General features: G+C 42.5%; 1 protein-coding gene across 1 annotated transcript in view; it reads right to left on the bottom strand.

The window, feature by feature from the left end:
* Positions 1-6,225: 6,225 nt before the first annotated feature.
* The window catches only part of LOC134490942 (3',5'-cyclic-AMP phosphodiesterase 4B-like), a 186,956-nt gene continuing 174,810 nt past the window's right edge, over positions 6,226-18,371 (bottom strand). The window contains exon 4 of the mRNA XM_063294329.1: positions 6,226-6,378. Coding sequence (XP_063150399.1) covers positions 6,333-6,378 — 46 coding nt within the window. The 3' untranslated portion in view covers positions 6,226-6,332. The remainder of the gene's footprint in view (positions 6,379-18,371) is intronic.

Genomic DNA, 18,371 nt, shown 5'->3' with positions numbered 1-18,371 from the left:
TAGAGCAGGTGGCTGGCGTTTCCCGCCGGCTGCAGGATTTCGGTCTCCCCTTCAATGTCGTAGAACATCACATCGTCTCCCTCGGCTTCAGCCACCGCGGCTTTCTGCTTCCTCGGCAATGCAGGGGACTTCGCCGACGGTTTCCCGGGCCGTTCCTCCCCCTTTGCCTTCGGGCATGCTGCCACTCGATGCCCCTCCTTCCCACATCTCAAACACAAGCCTTTTGCGTACCGCTTCTCCCGCTCCTCGTCCCAGGGTCGTTGTCCCGGTTTCCCCCCGGTGCTCACTGGGCGGCTGGGTTTCACCTCCCGCCCCGACTTGGCGGTCTTCCGCTGGGCAAAGATCTCCTGGGCATGTTCAGCCCTCCCCGCCAGCAGGATCCATTCGTACAGCGTATATGGGTCGTCCCTCCCCAGGGACCAGCGCAGCACCTCTGTATTCAAGCCATCCTTGAAGAGCTCGATAATGGTTGCTTGGGACCAGTCATCCACCTTCCCAGCTAGCGCTTTAAACTCCAAAGCATAATCTGCGACTGATCTGAACCCCTGCTTGAGTTCCTTCAGGGCTCGCTTTGCTCTCTCTTTTGCTAAGGGGTCCTCGAAGTGTTGTTTCAATGCCCAGAGGAACTCATCGAACCTTTCCAGTTCAGGCGCTTCCGACTGGCACATCTGGACATACCAGTCTGCCGCCCTCCCCTTCAGTTTGGTGGCAATGGTGATGATCCTTGCCTTTTCCGATTGGAAAAACGCCCCCCATTCTTCCATGTAAGCTTTCGCATTCGTCAGGAAGAACGAGAGTTTGGTCGGGTCCCCATCAAACTTGACAGGGAAGTCTCGCATGCAGCCTCCCGCCGGGCTGCGCCCCACCACCGGTGCTGCCGCGGCTTGTGCTTCCCTGGCTCGGGGCGGCACGGGGCCCCAGGGCGATCGCCCTGGCGATGCTGCGATTTCCATCTGGACCGACTGGTCCCCTTCGCGCCTCCGCACCACCCGTCGCCGTTCCGGGGACCGCCCCTGGGAAGAAGGGGTTGAATGCCTCTGGCTTGATTCTTCCCGGACCTCTCGCAACGAGGTCACATCCAAGCTCAGCTGTTTCAGTATAGCCTCCAACGAATCCATTTTGGACTCCAGCACTCGGATCCGATCCGGAGTGGGGGAGCCCTCCGTTGGCTGCACCTGCACCACGTTGGGGGATAATGGGTATCTCTGCTTCCAGGATGGGCCCCCCGCTATGGTGGCATCTCCTTGGGTCTCATCCCAGGTGAGCAGCTCGCCCGGAGAATTTACGGTGGTCTCCGGGGCCGTTTTCAGCCCCCCGGCTTCACTCTCCGACTCGGAGCTCGCCTCTTCCCGGATGGCTGACAGCTCCCCACCTTGGGACGGTCGGCAGGACTGCCTCACGGTCGAGTCCGGTTCCCCTTCTTCCATCATCATGATGTCGGGTTCGGTCATCGCGGGCTCTCTCCCTCACAGGGTTAGACACTTGTCTATCCTGGACAGGGGCCAGCGGGGTTAGGATCTTAGATTCTCAGCTTTATGTAACGATTGCCCTAGCCCAAATACTCAGACTCACAAGAGGCTGCTAAATGAAATCTGATTTATTAGAGAACTAAAGACAAATACAAAGAAAGCTGAGAATGAGCAAAAGCGCGCCAAATACAAACTTAAACCCTTGGTGCAAACGTATCCCGCCTCCCTCGTAACAGCCCCGCCCGGCACAGGTGCTAGCAATCGTCAGAGTTGCTAGCCTGGGAAAGTAACCTTGAGCGCAGTAGATAAGACAAATACATTCCAAAGCAAAGCTAAAAGATAACTGTTCCCATCCTCCCCAGAGAGATGAAACACGCATCCAATTAATGACATGCGAAACGTTACGATGCATCAAAGACATTGAAACGGCGAACATGACATGGGTGTGTACAAGACCCTGTTTCTAGTGGCTCTGTAGACACAGAGATGAAATGAAATGAAATGAAATGAAATGAAATGAAGGTTTAATGGAGAACTTTCAAATCAGAAAAAGAAGCAGGTTTGATGGTAAAGAAGCGAAGATTTCCAGGTGAAGCTTAGAAGAAAAGCAGTGCTAGTAAGGAGAGGAGATAACAGGGCAAAGGGGGCCCTAAAGCCTGGGAGAATGGAGATTTGTTAAACTGGGTCCCGGTTCCAGAGACATAATTCCCAGAGCTTTACTCCTTGTGAATGTGGTTCTATTGACAACCAAGTTCAGAAGCGTTGTTCCCAACTGATGTCATTCTGCAGAGCTGGAAGAGGAAAAGGCCTGACTCTTTGCTTGGTCACCTAAAGCCTATTAAGTCCGCTTCATCATGCCTTGTGTCTGGTTGGAGCTAATTCAAGAGGTTTCTGAGATCAAGTCTGATGATCAGGACAGATGGGTCACATGGAAAACTGAGTGTGGATATTTTTAAGAAAATGGACAAATGATTGATTGATTGATTTATATTTCAAATTTATGTCACCGCCCATCTCCCCCAAAGGGGGACCCTTTGGTGCCAATCACCATCCTAAATAAATAAGGTTTCCTTCAATCCACCTGACCCAACATGTTTTAGCAATTGTGCATACCCTTCAGCAACCTTGGTTCAGGTGTTCAACATTTAGCAATGCAAAGGAGTTATTATCAGTGCCTATGCTTGCGACTACTGCCATTTGGCTTCTGTTGCAAGCAAGAGCAGAATGCCAGAGGAAAAAAGGCTGTTTATTCATGGGAGAAGAGGTACTGCTGAGTGGGCAGAGGGAGGAAAAAGACGGAAAACACTTGCTTGGCGCTCATATAACTTTTGCTTGCCGGTGGCAAAGGCAGAGATTTCTTGTCTGCTTTTCAACCGCTAGCTTCTCTGTTTTAGAGGATGTGGATGCCAAGTAGATTTTTCAAGGTTTCTGTGGGTGGGAAAGGCTGCACCTGAGTGTGCTATGGAAGTACATTTAGCATCCGGTAAATATGGGAGGCAACACGCACATCTATCAGAGTTTACATGATCATGCTGAGGCAAGGGTATCTTTGTATTGCATGTATATGTACACAAATTTGCCTATGAGAGCCAGTTTGGTGTAGTGGTTAAGGCACTAGGCTAGAAATTGGGAGACCAGGAGTTCTAGTCCCACCTTAGGCATGAAGCCAGCTGGGTGGCCTTGGGCCAGTCACTCTTTCTCAGCCCTAGGAAGGAGGCAATGGCAAGCTACTCCCAAAAAACCTTGCCAAGAAAACTGCAGGGACTTGTTCTGGGCAGTATCTGAGAATCAGACACAATTGAATGGATTAAAAAAAATGCCTATGTGATAGATTGGGCATGAGCATAAACACCTATAATGTAAGCCAGGCATCCTGAACAGTTCTCCCACTTCCAGTTTATTATTAGGGGAAAAACATTTCTGGTTAGAACGGAATCTCTGATGTCTATGAATTGCAGCACAAGCAGCTAATTAAGAAATGAGTGACTGGTACACACACTTTCATTCCCCAGTGCTTCCCATCATCTCCCTACCACACTTTTCAAATTAATTCAACTCTGACTAGCACTCTCAGAAGTCAGATAATTTTGTCACCATCTTAAGGATCAAATACAGTCATTGCAAAGCTGCGAAGCTACAGAAGTGATTCAGAGGTATAACCAGAATAGGGACTGTAGAAGGTGCATACAGGACAGACAAGCAGAATAAATGAATGGGGAAGGTAATTCATCATATCTGTTGTGATACAGAAGGAAGTTCCCAACTATTACAGTTCTTCTTCACAAGAAGGGCAAAATTAAACTCCACATAATGAGCTGCACAATCTGTGGCCTCAGGCTGTGAGTGGTATGCTAGTTATCCTTAAGGCCTGCTATGTCTGCAAGCAAGAATCTGGAAAGCTTCAGTAAGTGGTTGGCTGCTGTATTCAGCCTTTATAATAGTATTATTTAACTAATCCCTTTATGAAAGTACATAACAAAAATACTTTATGCCAACTCTGCCATAAATTCTTACAGGTAACCCTGTAAAGGAGCACAGTCGGAGGAACGCTATCCTGTTGTGAGGCTTTCTTGTATTTTCCAGGCCTGGCTAATCCTCATGCTTGGGATAGATGGGGATAAGAGTTCCTAGGCCTAGCAAGAAGCGGCAATGAAAAATCAAGTCTAACAGAAAATTTTGCAGAGTCAACCTTGTCAATGCTCATGCGTTCTCTCTCACTCTCATAGACAGGACAACTCCTGTGTATCACTCTGAGATTGGTTCCAGACCTGATCTCACCTCATTGTCTGTTTTGGGGAATGGAATCAATTTATTCCTGACTCTACTACAGTTTATTTGAAACCGCAGCAAAACTGGTCTTTTTTTTTGCATCAGTTCTGCAGAATATGTGTTAATACACTGGCAGAAAGTCTTGCTTCTACCCACCTCTTGGACTCAAGCCAGCCATTACTCCCCCACCCTCCCAAATATGTTCAGCGTCCTGCGTCTTGTAGCTTACCTAGTTCTACATTTATCATCAGGCACTCACTTTTTCCCATTCCACCATCCAGCCATCTTAGCAACATGCAATCATTTTCACAATTATTGGGAAAAGCACCCCACTGCAAAATTGCTGGCATGCTAGCAATTCCTCTTTACAACTTACACAAACACTTAAATGCAACTGAGAATGGTGGCAAGACAACCAAAAAGTCTTTGGAGGATTTCAATGCTTTTGTTTATATTTTTTATAATCAATCTTCTCTCATGTAGCTTCATCTTATAACAGCCTCTCAGATTTTCTTGCAAACTACCAGACAAATCTATTTACTAAAAAATATGGAGGAAGAAGGACAGATTAGAAATTTACTTTATTTCTTTTGCGTGCAATTGGAGGTGAATGGATTGTTATTTTAGGGAGTGAGGGCACTGATTGGATGATGTTGCTTTTTTCTAATGGTTGCATTCTTTTATAGGTAAGCTGAATGGAAAGTAAGTGCACATTGGTGGCTGATGGTGTTCTTTGTGGGCTCTCTGTGTTTTAAGATCAGCATAAGTGAAGATGATTACAGGTTGATTTCAAACTATTTTGTGAGGAATTGTAGGATAGAATTGATGGTGGTGTGGAAATGGCACCACACCGTCAGAGTCCAGAAATGCGCTCTTGTTCTTCTGGTGTTTCAATTTCCAGACACCTCTTATTCCAGGTTAAGCACAAGGTTCTAGAATTATTGCTACAACCTTACTAAGCATTAAACTAACTACAGCTTGATCAATCTTTATACCCGAAAAAAAGGAGGAGTCTAGAGGATCTCAGAGCAAAGCATAATCCTTTTCAAATTCAACTCAGCAACTGTGCCCTCCCAGTGCAACCATACATGGAAAAATATTTAATCAATGCTTTGAAGTCTTGACATTGTTTGAAAACCTCCACTGAAGGAGAATGGGACAACCTTTTCCACTGGTTGACAGTTTTTGTACCTTCAAGTCAGTTTTGACTCCTGGTGACTGCCTAGACTAGTCCCTGCAGTTTTCTTGGTAAGGTTTTTTGGAAGTGGTTTGCCATTGCCTCCTTCCCAGGTCTGAGAAAGAGTGACTGGCCCAAGGCCACCCAGCTGGCTTCATGCCTAAAGTGGGACTAGAACTACTGGTCTTTCGGTTTCTAGCCTGGTGCCTTAACCACTACATCAAACTGGCTCTCAGACAGTTTTTACCATCAAGGAATTCCTCCTAATTCCTAACTTGAATCTACTTCCCTGGTGAACAACTCAGAGTCCAGGACATAGCCCTGTGGCACTTGATACTATCCTTCAAACTCAGGTGGAGCCATTAAGGATTTCTCTCTGGGACCACTCATGCAGTCAGTTATGAATCCATCTAACAGTTGTATAATCTAGCCAATTGTTTACCATTTTATTAATATGAAAGACTCTACTGAACTCTTTGCTGATGTCAAAAATAGACTGCATCCATGACATTCCCCCAATCTATAAACTAGTAACGCTATCGAAGGAGATAAGGTTAATCTGGCATAACTTGTTTGGAACAAATGTGTGCTGGTTAACTTTGTGTTACTATTCAAGTGCTTGCAAACATGCTGTTTAATAATCTGCTTGAGGATCTTGCCCAATATTGAGGCCAAAATGACAGGTCTTTAATTTCCCAGTTTTTCCCCCTTTCCTTTTTTTGAAGATGGGAATGACATTTTCTCTCCTTCAATCTTCTGAGACATTGCCAGTTCTCCAAGAGCTTTCAAAGAATATATAATTCTGCTAGTTACTTCAGTACCCTAAAGTGTAATGCATCTGGCCCTGGAGCCCTGAACTCATTTAAATTAGCAAAGTTGCCCTTACCTTCTCTATCTTGAACTCCAGGTCCCTCCTTCTAATGGTGGCACAGTGATGGCCAGCTAGGGCTTTTAGTTTCCTTTCTGAGAGAAGAGAAACATAAAACATAAAATAAAACATAAACAAAACACATTCTGCCTTCTCCTGATCACCCGTTGTCCAATTTACCCTTTCTCTTTGCAACTGACTTATATCTTCTTGCTTTCCTTTTGCTTGTGACACACCTGAAATAGCCTTTCTTCTTGCTCTGGGCATTTCTTGGAAACTTCAGCTTATTCTGCACTTTAGCCTTTAACCTTTTCTTTTCCCAGTGGCATCTTCTATGTACCTCTTTGTTAACTTTCAGGATCCTGTTCTCTCTTCTTGCACTGTGACCCTCAGCTGGAAGGACTGATGAAAACACTACTTGTACTCGCAGTTCCTTTCATCTTCCTTTCCAAGGCCTTGTAGTCTCTTCTGGTATTATCATTTGTCCCCACCTGAATCAGGAGGAAGGGATAGTTATTGGTAGGTTTGAAGAGTCTTGGCAGCCTATCCTGAATATGGGCGCTTGGAAGATAGCCCACTTCCCATGATGTTATATTAGCTCTATACATCGAAAGCTCTGTTCCTCCAGCAGGGAATCACCCACCACAACCAGCTTCTTCTTCCTCAAAATAGTTCTTGGGTTTCTTTGATTCATGGATACCTCAGTATCTTCTACCCTGTTCCGTGAAGCTGGGGTTGACAAAGCTTGCTTAGATGGTGTAGAATTACGTTCTAGAATGAGAGCTTGCTTCCACTTGCTTCCACTTATCTTTGTGTTATCTGGCCTTCACTTCTCTGTCCCTCCTGAGGAGCTTCACCTATCCTGTTCGGGAACATCTTACCTTCCCCGGTGTTTTACAGTGCAGAAACACTCTCCTTTAGCCCTTTTGATTCTAGTCCTTTCACTTTCTCTTCCTGGAAGACAATCAGCCTACATTTACTTCTGGGAGGAAAATAAGCATGGTATATCCACTGTAGATCATGAAAGCAGTTCCCGCCATCTCTGTGTTCTCTGTTTTACAAACAAAAGGTTTCCCCTGCCAAACTCTTGTTTGATCTCCCTGTTCATTTGCTCATGTGCTTTACTCATTTACATCAACAGCATTAATTTATTTTTCATCAAAATCTAAAAAAATTATTATTGCTTGGTCTGAAGATATCATTAAGCATGGCCTTAGAGGGTGATGACTGTGCCCCTGAACCAATTAGGGATGGGAAGAGCCCACAGGCTGCCTTAGATGCTTAGTTTAACGTTACTGCTCTTATCAAGCACTGCCCACTACAGCTAACTGAACCAAAGAAACAATCCAAGAGCCCCATGGAGCCACACATGCTCCCCTGCTTCAAACCAAGAGCTCCACACAGCCACCAAACAGCCTGAGTCAAAGTAATGTCCAAAACAATACTACTTATATCTAGCTCTGTTACCCAGAAGATGTGAAAACACCAAAGGTGTCTCTGATTTGAAAGGAAATTCGGAGGGAACATCACTCCAGGAATAAGTAAGGGGAAAAACCCTTTAAATCCAACAAACGTGTCTCATTGTAAATTAGCCCTTAGGTTTGCCCAAAATGTCTTATTTCACGAGGAATTACTTGTCACCGAAATTGTTACTTTGCACTGCTGCTTATAGCTGCAAGTTTTAAAAATCGCCCTAACACTGACATTTTTGTAAAATGGGACATGGTATCTGCCAAACTCTGGTGCAATGATTACAATTACACAAAAAGGGACAGGTGTGGACGTCTTGTAACACTGTGCCTTGATCTCCTGGGTTTAATTAGTGTACTCTTGTGTGCAAGGTGTACACGGCCTCAAAGTGGCACCTCTCAACTCCACGTGCATTATTGCAGCTCCTCACCCTCATGTTCCTCCCAAGGTATCCAATCACGTGGGCACAATGTCAGCCAACCACAGATGCCAAGACAACTATTATGCCTTACATTCCCAATGCCAGCTCCCTCAAGCTTGTGCCAAATCCAATCTTGAAAGTTTCTCCAGTAATCTTGAATGGTTTCCCACATGGCATCGGCTGTCACATTACTCCTTTTGCAGCCTCTGTATCCTTCTCCCCGCCCCCCACTTCCCTAGTGTTGCTCAGGAAACAAGCAGAAGTGAATCCCGTCTATTCTGCCCACTTGTCCCGGGTGAATAGGAGTGCCTACTGAAGGCCCCCGCCTATCAGGAAGTACAATGTGAAGGGACACAGAGGCATGTGTTCTCAGTGCCTTGCTCCCCTCCTTTGGGACAGCCACCCCCTGAGGAAAAATACCCCCCCCCCAACCTTCTGGATTTATAGGCCTGGACTTTCCAGAAGGCCTTTGGTAATTAAGCTGCTAGAAGAAAATCTGTGCCATTATTATCTGTTTTTGCTTACAGTTTTATTGTTTTTATTGTATTTAACACTGTGTTTGATTTTGTATATTGCCTTGAGCCTCTGGCATGAGGGGGTTGGTAAATCTTATAATCAAATAAATCAATAATTTTATTTATGTCTTCATTCATTTATCAAATTTCGTCACTGCCCATCTTCCCCAAAAGAGAGACCCATTCCAAAGATGAACCATGATACTAATGTGATTGATTGGTTTTAGTTTAGTATGACTTATGAATTCAGCAAAGTGGGTTATAAACTAGCCTTCAATGCCTAGCCTTATGAACTAACCACTGTGGCTAGTTCAAGAATTATGTTTAAGTACCACATGTGAACCCAACCTGCAGCTCTCCTGGAGAATATCCTGGGAGAGGGGGACAGAGAAGTTGTGCAAGCGTTCCTGTTTTCCATTGTTCTTCTCAAGTACCCCTTTGATTCTTGCTTTGAGAATCGACAATAGAGAAGTGTTACTATGGGGAAATAGAATTTAGGTAGCTGAAATAGAATTAGGTAGAATTTAGGTAGCTCCATTTATATTCCGAAGCTGATTCTACTTTATTTCACCTAGTAAACTCCACTGCAATTTGCTTGTCCAGAAAAACAAAAGCAGACAAACAAAAAAACCCCACAGGGCTACAGTATGCTGAAGCCTGATGGCTACATACAGAATACCAATAATGTATTAGTGAATTAACATCCTACGGCGTAAAGTTAGACAGTACAGCTATTGATGCGCTTTATTATCTATGCCCAACATTACTGGATAGATCATTAACAGCTGGCATAATAGCCATACCACAGTCTTCTCCAAGTTTGTTGTATGACTAGAAGACTAACATTTAAGTTCTCCAATTCTTACAGGTTCTTACAGGTATGTTGATTAAATGTTTTTATCTAAGGAACAGTAATAAATCTCAATCTGTATTTCATTGATTGTTGAAAGGAATCCAGGGAGCTATGTAAAATCCAAAGGTAACTGCCTAGTGTGTACCTGCTAGACAAAATCTAGTTTCCCTCTGATCATCATCATGTCTCATACAAACGTAGGGCAGGGAGGGCAGCAATACTGTAGGGCTTAAAGGTGGCACTGGGAACACTTAGATTAAAACCACACAGATAAAAGCATTAGGTGTGGGAGATCCATTGGAAGGTAGAGCTTCCTAAGGCAGGAATGCTGAAAAGGTCAATAAACAACTGCTGCCATCTAGCACAGGGCATGAAAGCGAGAGGAAAAGTCACTGAAATTAAACCCAAGAGGATATAAAATGGGGACAGCAGCCTTAAGTGTCAGACAGCAATCAACGGTGTCTCCAGTTCTGATGCTACAATAGAGACTTGTTACTAGTTGCATACTGTTAGGTTTCTGGGAAGCCTCACTGGCATTAGACTCAGCCAAAGGGAGTCCAACACTGAAGTGGACTTCTCCAACTTGGCATCCTCTACATTAGGTGGCACCAGAATTTCCAGCCAGCAATTACAACATATTGGGAGGGTATCAGGCTGATGAGAGCCATATTAGATACTGCATGCAAAAACAAATTTATTGACTAAATTAAGCATGTATTACTAAATTTGATACAGAATCCAAAAAAATACTAAAAAGGCATGTTAGGGGAGATTATATTTTGGATTAAATAGGTACTTCTAAAGCATACTGATGGGAAATAATTTCAATGTACTAGAAAAACACCTAGCTGGAAAGGCTCTGTTGAAGCAATAAAACAACCTGGCTACATCAGGGCTTATGGGCTCAGATTCCACGGGTAATAAGCCCTGGGTACAGCTTACTCAGCCTCTCCAAAGCTTGCAACTAAATTGTAAATGTTAAAATGCCTGGAAGGGAGTAATACATAGGATGGAATAATACTAAACCTAATTATAAACAAATAAAATATTAAATTATAATTATAATAATCAAATTTAGTTTTTCTCCTGGTATCATCTACTTCGATTGAATAGGTTCTCCCTGCCTTCATCTCAATTCAAAGGCCAGTTATGACTTCTGGCCTTCAAAATATTGCACACTTCTGTTCTAAGGGTTATAAACACATTCATGATGAATTGTGTGAAGGAATAATGAATAATTTGTAGTTCATTAGGTTCTAATCAAACTTTTTCCTGGATCATTTCAATGTGTCCCACAGAACTCAATTTGTATTAGGGGGAGCATTTTAACAACAGGATGTACCACCAAAATATACAATTTCTACCCTAAAGATACAGCTGTCAGATGCATAGACCAGAATAATGGCTTTGATAGCACAGCTCCTAATGGCCTACTTAGGCAATCAAAGTCAGGAAGAATCTCTAAAGTGTGAAGAATATCTTATCTTGGAAGACCTTTAAGTATACAACAGGCAAACCAAGAACAAAACCAATGCTGGAAATCAACCTGAACTAAGATATTTGTGACAAAAGAAATCAAGGATAAGGTTTGTAGGATAGTTCTGTTTCTAATATATTACCTTTTAAATGTCACAACTAAAAGGTTATAGAACTAAATGGAAAAATCCAAAACACTTAGAACATACCAGAAGTGCCAGGAATTTTCAGCCTTTTGGAATATTTAATTAAAACTGCTTTTTCTATCAGTTTAGACTTCCAACAGAGAAGAAGCATGTTAGATTACTATGGTATTTGTCATGCCTAAGGAAGACAAGTTTTTTCCCCCAATAATTACCTATGAATTGGGGGTGGGGGTTGAGGTTGTCCTCTTACATTCCTGGACAAGAAAAGAAGACATTTTGAAAAGAAGTAAACAGGTGATGATGCAAATAGCTGTAGATACAAACTTCTAAAAACTATGGATGAAACCGGAGACTAACCATAGCTTGCCAGGTCTTGCTTGCCTAGTGAACTTTAATCTTTTTTGGAATTTCTAATTTCTAATCCCTCTTCCTTCTTCCTACACCTTATCCCCATCCAGTTTTGTTCCTACTTTCTCTTGTCTTCCCAGAATAGATACCCTTCAATCCATCTCCATCTTGTTTTTTTCTTGTTATTTCCTGCAGTTTCCGCTAGAAAAAGGAAGGAGTGTGTGTGTGTGTGTGTGTGTGTGGCTGGCTGGCTGGCTGGCTGGCTGGCTGTATTGGTATGCTTCTGATTTGAGAGTGGCTTTTGTGATGGGAAAGAAAAGCTGGTATACGTAGTTGGGGGGGTCGAGTCATTTTTTAAACTGGGTGCCTTATCTTACAGAAAATTGACTTTTGTGGTGTTTTAATTAGTGTTTAATATTCTTCCTGTTTTCTTCTCTCTCTCCCACCAACTTTGCCCTTTTTGGAATGTGGCTTCTAACAGCTGTATATATACATATGTACGTACGTACGTACATGCACACACATACATATATAAGTATGTTACATGCACACCTTTTGGGGGAAGGGAAATCTCTAGATTTGGTTACTCTAGCTGGAGTTGGAAGCTCTAGAGTAAAAAGTTAGATATTGTACTTTTGGGGGGAGGTTGCCTTTGTTTACACATCTTTAAATTTATTATTCCTTTTGTAGGAGGTTGTCTTCTTTAGACTCATCTTCATTTTGAGTAAAAAGAGCAACTAATCATAAGGCTGATAAGCAGCTTATTACAAGCTTTAGAAACTCTGTGGCTCCTCAAACAAATAACTACTGGAGGAAAGCCAGCAGTCTAAAATGCCTCATTCAAGCATATCTCAATGTTTCATTCTGCACAGTCTCCATTCCAGATGACTCCAAGTGGTTTATTCCCATTTGCCATCACAGATTAGCAACCAGGGATCTAAGAAGTTAGCCTCCTCAATCCTACATTTTGGGGGATTAGTGCATAGAGGGAAAATGAACTCTGACTTCTGACTTTTTCTAGTGCTTTTGGTACTTCAGAAGGAGAGCAGTATGGACTACACAAGAACTGGCACTGTTCCTAGGACTTCCTGTTTCACCACTTAGCTACTACCCGTGCAAATGTTCATGGTTCCCTACAGATAGATGCAGCACTAGTAGTGAAATTGAATGATTTTGCTAGCACTTTTCCCATGTTCACTGCAAAGAGCTTTTGTTCATCCCAAGGATGAACAGTGCCAGCAATGTGGAAAGCACAGACCCATAAAATCTCATCAAAAACAAACTCTGAATAGTGTCCATAGTCAAAATATCTTTGCAACTTCTTAAAATCTGCTTCCTTTAAGCAATATTAAATTTAAGGATGAATCATGGTATAAGCATCAGCATTTTCAAAAAAGGTAGGCAATTTAAGAGCTTATAGCAGGGATAGGAAAGCTATGGCCCTCCAGAAGTCACTGAGCTGTAATACCCAGCCATCCGTTACCACCACTGGAAGGAGTACAAGTTATATGCCCCAGGCTGTGGGGAAGGGAAGAAGCTGAGCAAACATTTCATACTGCTATGCATACCTGCCATACAAATTGGGAAAGGAGACAGCCAGCCTTCCAAACTAGATGAAATTTCTTTATCAATGTTTAATCTTCATCCTAAGGTTATCAGGCATCTCTAGGTGGTCCTAGAACCTCTTGATGTGAAATCCTGGCCCTCCTTCTTCACTGCAGCTTCTGAAGCATCAGAATCACAGAACTGACATACCAGCTGCTGGCTGGTCAGGTCTCTAGAACATTTTTGATTTCCAATCCACAAACCACCAGAAACTTCTAGTACAGCTACTAAGGTTTCACTAGTATTCTGCATGTTTTTAAAAAAATAAGTTTTAAACCAATTGCTTCTTTGGTGGCTCTTTCACTTCAGTATTATTAAACAGCAAACGTTTTCCTTTTCACTTTCTTGCATTTTCTAATTATTTTACATAAACTTTCCGAAAACACTAAATCTCCTTCATTTTAAAGAATGCATGGCAGCCCACAGCTCACTTTTACTTCAGCAGGACTGTATTTTCCTGAATTATCTTTTTACTTGATAAACCCAAATTTATTTATTTCCATCCATCCATTTTGAGAGAGCAAGTAGGATGGTGCTTAGAGCTCTTTTTGCTGACCATTACTGTCTAAGCTGTTCTTGCTGTTAACTGGGGAAGAATTTGGACAAAAGAGGCCTTTCACTGGTGTCTCAGCTTGAGGAAAAAGTGTCAATCTACCTATTAGCATGTCTGAAGAGGAGGAGGACTAAGTGAATCAGTAAGGCTCAAGGATTTTATAGTGAGCCAGCATAAATAATTGACATTATAGGATTCTGTTAAGCCTCAGGAAACTTCTGGCCTTGCTATTCCTGCCTTCTGCACCCTCTGAGCATGTTGGGTGTAGCAGAGATTAGAGCAGGATCTTCCCTCTTGCCTTCCTTCCTTCCTGGGCAAGCTGTGAGGTTCCTTTCCATCAGATATTGTGTCCTCAGAAATCCACAGCAAAGCATCCACATCACCTACAAAAATCGTAGCAGGAGTAACTTCTCCCTTTCCCCCTCCATCTAATGCAGGCCACTCCCAAGGTTGGCACCACAGCATCTACCAACTACCTCGAAGGTTTCTTCCAAATTTAGAAAAATCCCACCCCCTTTTGGGGGGCTGAGCTTAATTAATGCCAATTCACTCTACTACATATGTAATCCACCCAGTGCCAAGTAACATGGTAACTGGTTAATAGCTCTGTTGGTTTTTTGCAAGTGTTGATGCAATCCTGAAATATTGATGGTGATGAACTCATGATGGGAGGGGACAAAAATAATGGAAGGATCTAAAACTGTTTTAAAGTGCATGTTGAAGTTTATTTGTTAGCAAAGGGTGAAAACACTGTCAACCAGCACTGTGCTATGATTTGCCAGCTTTGCTGGTGCTAAGCATTTCATCAATATAAGCAATCACAGGTCAAATTGGCAAAATGCACTCAGCCATCAATTTGAAACAGCATATCCCCTCCCTCAGGAGGCAAAAGAGAGACACAAACAGCACAAGGGTTCAGATAAGGGGAATTCTGAAGACCAAATGATTCCCTGAAGGTGCAAAGCACTTCTTTCTTCATAAGGTTTGCATAGCCTGCTACCTTCCCACTCTAATCCCATATCCACTGTTTCAATTTGCATGGGATTTTATATGAAGGCTAAGATTTATCTTCTTTCTTTTTTAAAGCACTGGGTGTTTAAGCCTAGAATTCAATTATCTTTCATAAGTTGTATTATCTTTCTAATTTCTACAACTCTTGCACTGTAAAGCCCCCCCCACAAGAAAATTATGTATTACTCCACTGATACACTGCTGTTTTATATTATGGATGTACCGTTACTTTCCATTACAAAATACACCTATTATTTCCCATTTCCCCAAAGCAAGAAGCAGCATTCTTTTCTAACTGTTTACTTACCCAGCAAAAATAGCTGCATATAGATCTCAAACTCCAAAATTACTGGCTGGAAGACAAGGAAAAGTGAGTAATCTATGCCGACTGTACGCCAACTACTTAAGATACCCTAAGTCTGGGTTTGAAGCAGGTCTCTGTAAGGCAGTGAAACAGAAATCCTACTGCCAAATCATAGGTTCTAGGGGATCTGAACTGCTTAGGTCCTTCCATGCGAGAAAAAAATGAAAAACCCAATCTCCTTATTTTTCAGAAGTATAGTTATAGCATAGTCAGAATCTTATGACATGCAAATGATTACACTATTGGCACTGAAGATTAAATTAGTCAGGGTGTATATTTGCTATAATAAATGCTGAAACAGATAAAAGAACTTGAGCAATGGGGAAAAATGACCTGATAGCAGCTTGTACTTCTGAATGCTTTTACTTAACCCAGCCCAGCCCTGAGTCTTTACAGGGTATTTAGATGTTTCCAGAATGAACACTACCAATCACAAACTATTGTGACGCTCTTCTTTCTTTTCCCTCTGAAAAGATTTTTAGAGGGGAGAGAGCATAGCCCCCCTTCAAAAGTGGAAAACACAAGAGTATTTTACCTATTAATCCTTCACCTCGAATAAAATTCTGGATGTGAGGCAGTAGAACAGCACAATCAAAGCCCTTTTCAGAAGCATTCCATCTACATCTTATATAAAGGGATGTGGTGCTTTGATTTTTAATTCCATTGCTACTTTAATGAAAAGTGCATCAGTATATCAAAGTAAAATAAATCTGTTTGGCATTTTCAGCCAAGAAGCATAGCCTAAGGCCAAAAAAAGAAAAAGGTAAATGGAACTAGGAAACATTTTGTTTGATCTATTGCATCTCTTAACGAGTAGATCACACTGAGCAATCAGCAGTGCTTCTCACCTATGCAAGAACAAGTTTTCTGTACTTTTAGCAAAACTGGCACTGTCTAGTGCTATGGTAGACACCACAAGATGGTGCTGTCTTATAATTAGTTTTATTTATAATTGATCTTATAACTGGCCTCATAATTATCGTAAATTCAGGAAGGGAATTTTTAAAAAGAACCCAAACTGATTTCTAATCTCTTCCAAGACCACAAATCTCTGCATGCAACCAGAGATTTCTCTCTGCTGGAATTTAGCTATAAATATTTTGTTCCCAGTAAAAGGCAGCTTTTCTTTTTCATGGACAATAGCCACATACATAATTCCACTACCACACCTGTTCATGAATACAATTATCATTACCCAGAGAAAAACAAAAATTATTACTAAAATGTGACTACTAGATTCCACTGCTACCTTGTCTTATGATAAGGGTCTTTACCTGAATTTTTCCTCAACCTGACACCCTCAGATATACTACGCCATCAATTTGTATGACCCAGTGTTTCCCAACCAGGACAATTTTAAGTTGTATGGACTTCAATTCCCAGAATTCCCCAGCCAGCATGGCCATTGTTAAAATTCTGCGAGTTGAAGCCCACATATCTCACAGTTACCCAACTCAGGAAATACCGCTATAACCCCCAGCCAGCACAAAATTCACCTTTGACTAACACATCTGAAGGGCACTAGGACTGAGGAAGGGAACCATAATTCTTCCCTTAATTCACAGGCAAATTGTTGAATGTATAGCTTCCAAATGATGTTGCAAGCCAAGGTCCTTTTAAGGTCCTTAAAACCTGTTCAGGAGATTCTTCAGTGAGAATAATAGCAGATACACTAAATGATGTTTCTGAGGGGAGCCAATTAACTCTTGTACCCATTGAGCCACTGACTGAAAAAATCTGCAGATACCAGGTCAGATATACTCCTGAGATAACATTACGAAGAGTTGCAAGAAGTCTTAGTTAAAACTGTATGATGAACCACAACTCTCAGTATGCCTAGCTAGCATAGTCAAAGGTGGGAGATGCCGTGAATTCCACTTCAGAAATATCAGGAGAGCTGCCTGCTCATTCTATGGCCAATGAAATATTGGTGGGATTCAAGTGTCATTCTAAGCCCTGGTTTGTTGTATAACCCACACTGCTTGGGTTCACACATTGTGCTAAGCTAAGGTTGACAACATAGCATTCATGAGTACCCCTGCATGCATGACATCCCCAGATGGCGTTTATGGAAACTCCAACATTAGTTTTTTTTCCCCTTAAATAATCTAATGTGATTTTAGGCAAACCCCCCACAAAACCCTTTTTTGAGGTGTGTTCATACCTCTGTGTAAAATTGCACAATATTTTCAAGCCCCTGATTCCTATCCAAACCTATACAGTACATCATGATGAACCATAAAATTGCAATAGCATATGGTCCCCCAAACCAGTAAATCACATTATGACATAATATGATGTGTGAATATAGGATTGTATGGATTTTTCCCTCTCATCTCAGAGGGAAAAGAAAATCAGATTTGCAATGTCATCCTCTTGCCAGCTTCCACAGCTGGCTGTTCAACAAGCTGGGAGAGCCCCTATAGGAGACATAGTGGGAAATGCAGAGGGTTGAAAGAATGAAATGAAAATGAAAGAAATGAAAGCAGCTTTGGGTCTCTACAGTATCAAGCCCTAAGAATCCCCTGTCATGCACCCCAACCCTAATTATTGGGCTCACAATGGGAAGAAAAATCCCTAAACCAACTAACAAAAATCCAGGATGGGATAACACATCATCTTTCCTGACGTCCATCTTGCTGGTTTGTTGACGTGAAGGACATGACATTCCATGGAGTCCTCTCATGGAGCACTTGGGCTGTTTTATAATGTTCTTATCCCAAGTTTACAGGTGGGAAACTTTGAGACAGGATCAGAAATGATTACTAAAAGCAAGTACCATATGCTATTGCAATATTATCAACATGTATGCCCTGCCAGTCATCAGATACCCTGCCGGTATAGTGAGCTGGCTAAAGGAGGACATGGAGGCTGCCGATGTGAAGACCTGGAAGCTCCTCACAATGTACGGAGGTTTCCACCCCATGTCCAACACCCAGCAACTGTGCACCAGCCAGAAAGAGGGCAATCGGTGTCTGGTGAGTGTCCTGGCCAAAACCCAGAGCATCCTGGAGTACATCAGTAAGATGGCACCCAAAGATGAGCTGCTGGGAGAATGCCCAAGGCAGCAGCAGACACGGGAGGAAAATCAAGCAGAGGAAATGCCATGGAAGACAAGACCCTGCATGGGATGTACCATCGTCAGCTGAGGTGGCTGACATTGGATAATCCTACCAGTGGCTGGAAAGGGCTGGACTAAAAGATAGCACTGAGGCACTGATCGTAGCAGCACAAGAACAGGCACTACGCACCAGATCCATTGAAGCAGGGGTCTACCACACTAGACAGGACCTGAGGCAGTCCAACACATAGTGGCAGGGTGTAAG

The sequence above is a fragment of the Candoia aspera genome, chromosome 2 (genome assembly GCF_035149785.1).
Source record: "Candoia aspera isolate rCanAsp1 chromosome 2, rCanAsp1.hap2, whole genome shotgun sequence".
Classification (NCBI taxonomy): Eukaryota; Metazoa; Chordata; class Lepidosauria; order Squamata; family Boidae; genus Candoia; species Candoia aspera.
Note: the sequence above shows the minus strand (reverse complement) of the source record. Positions and strands in the feature narration are given on the sequence as shown.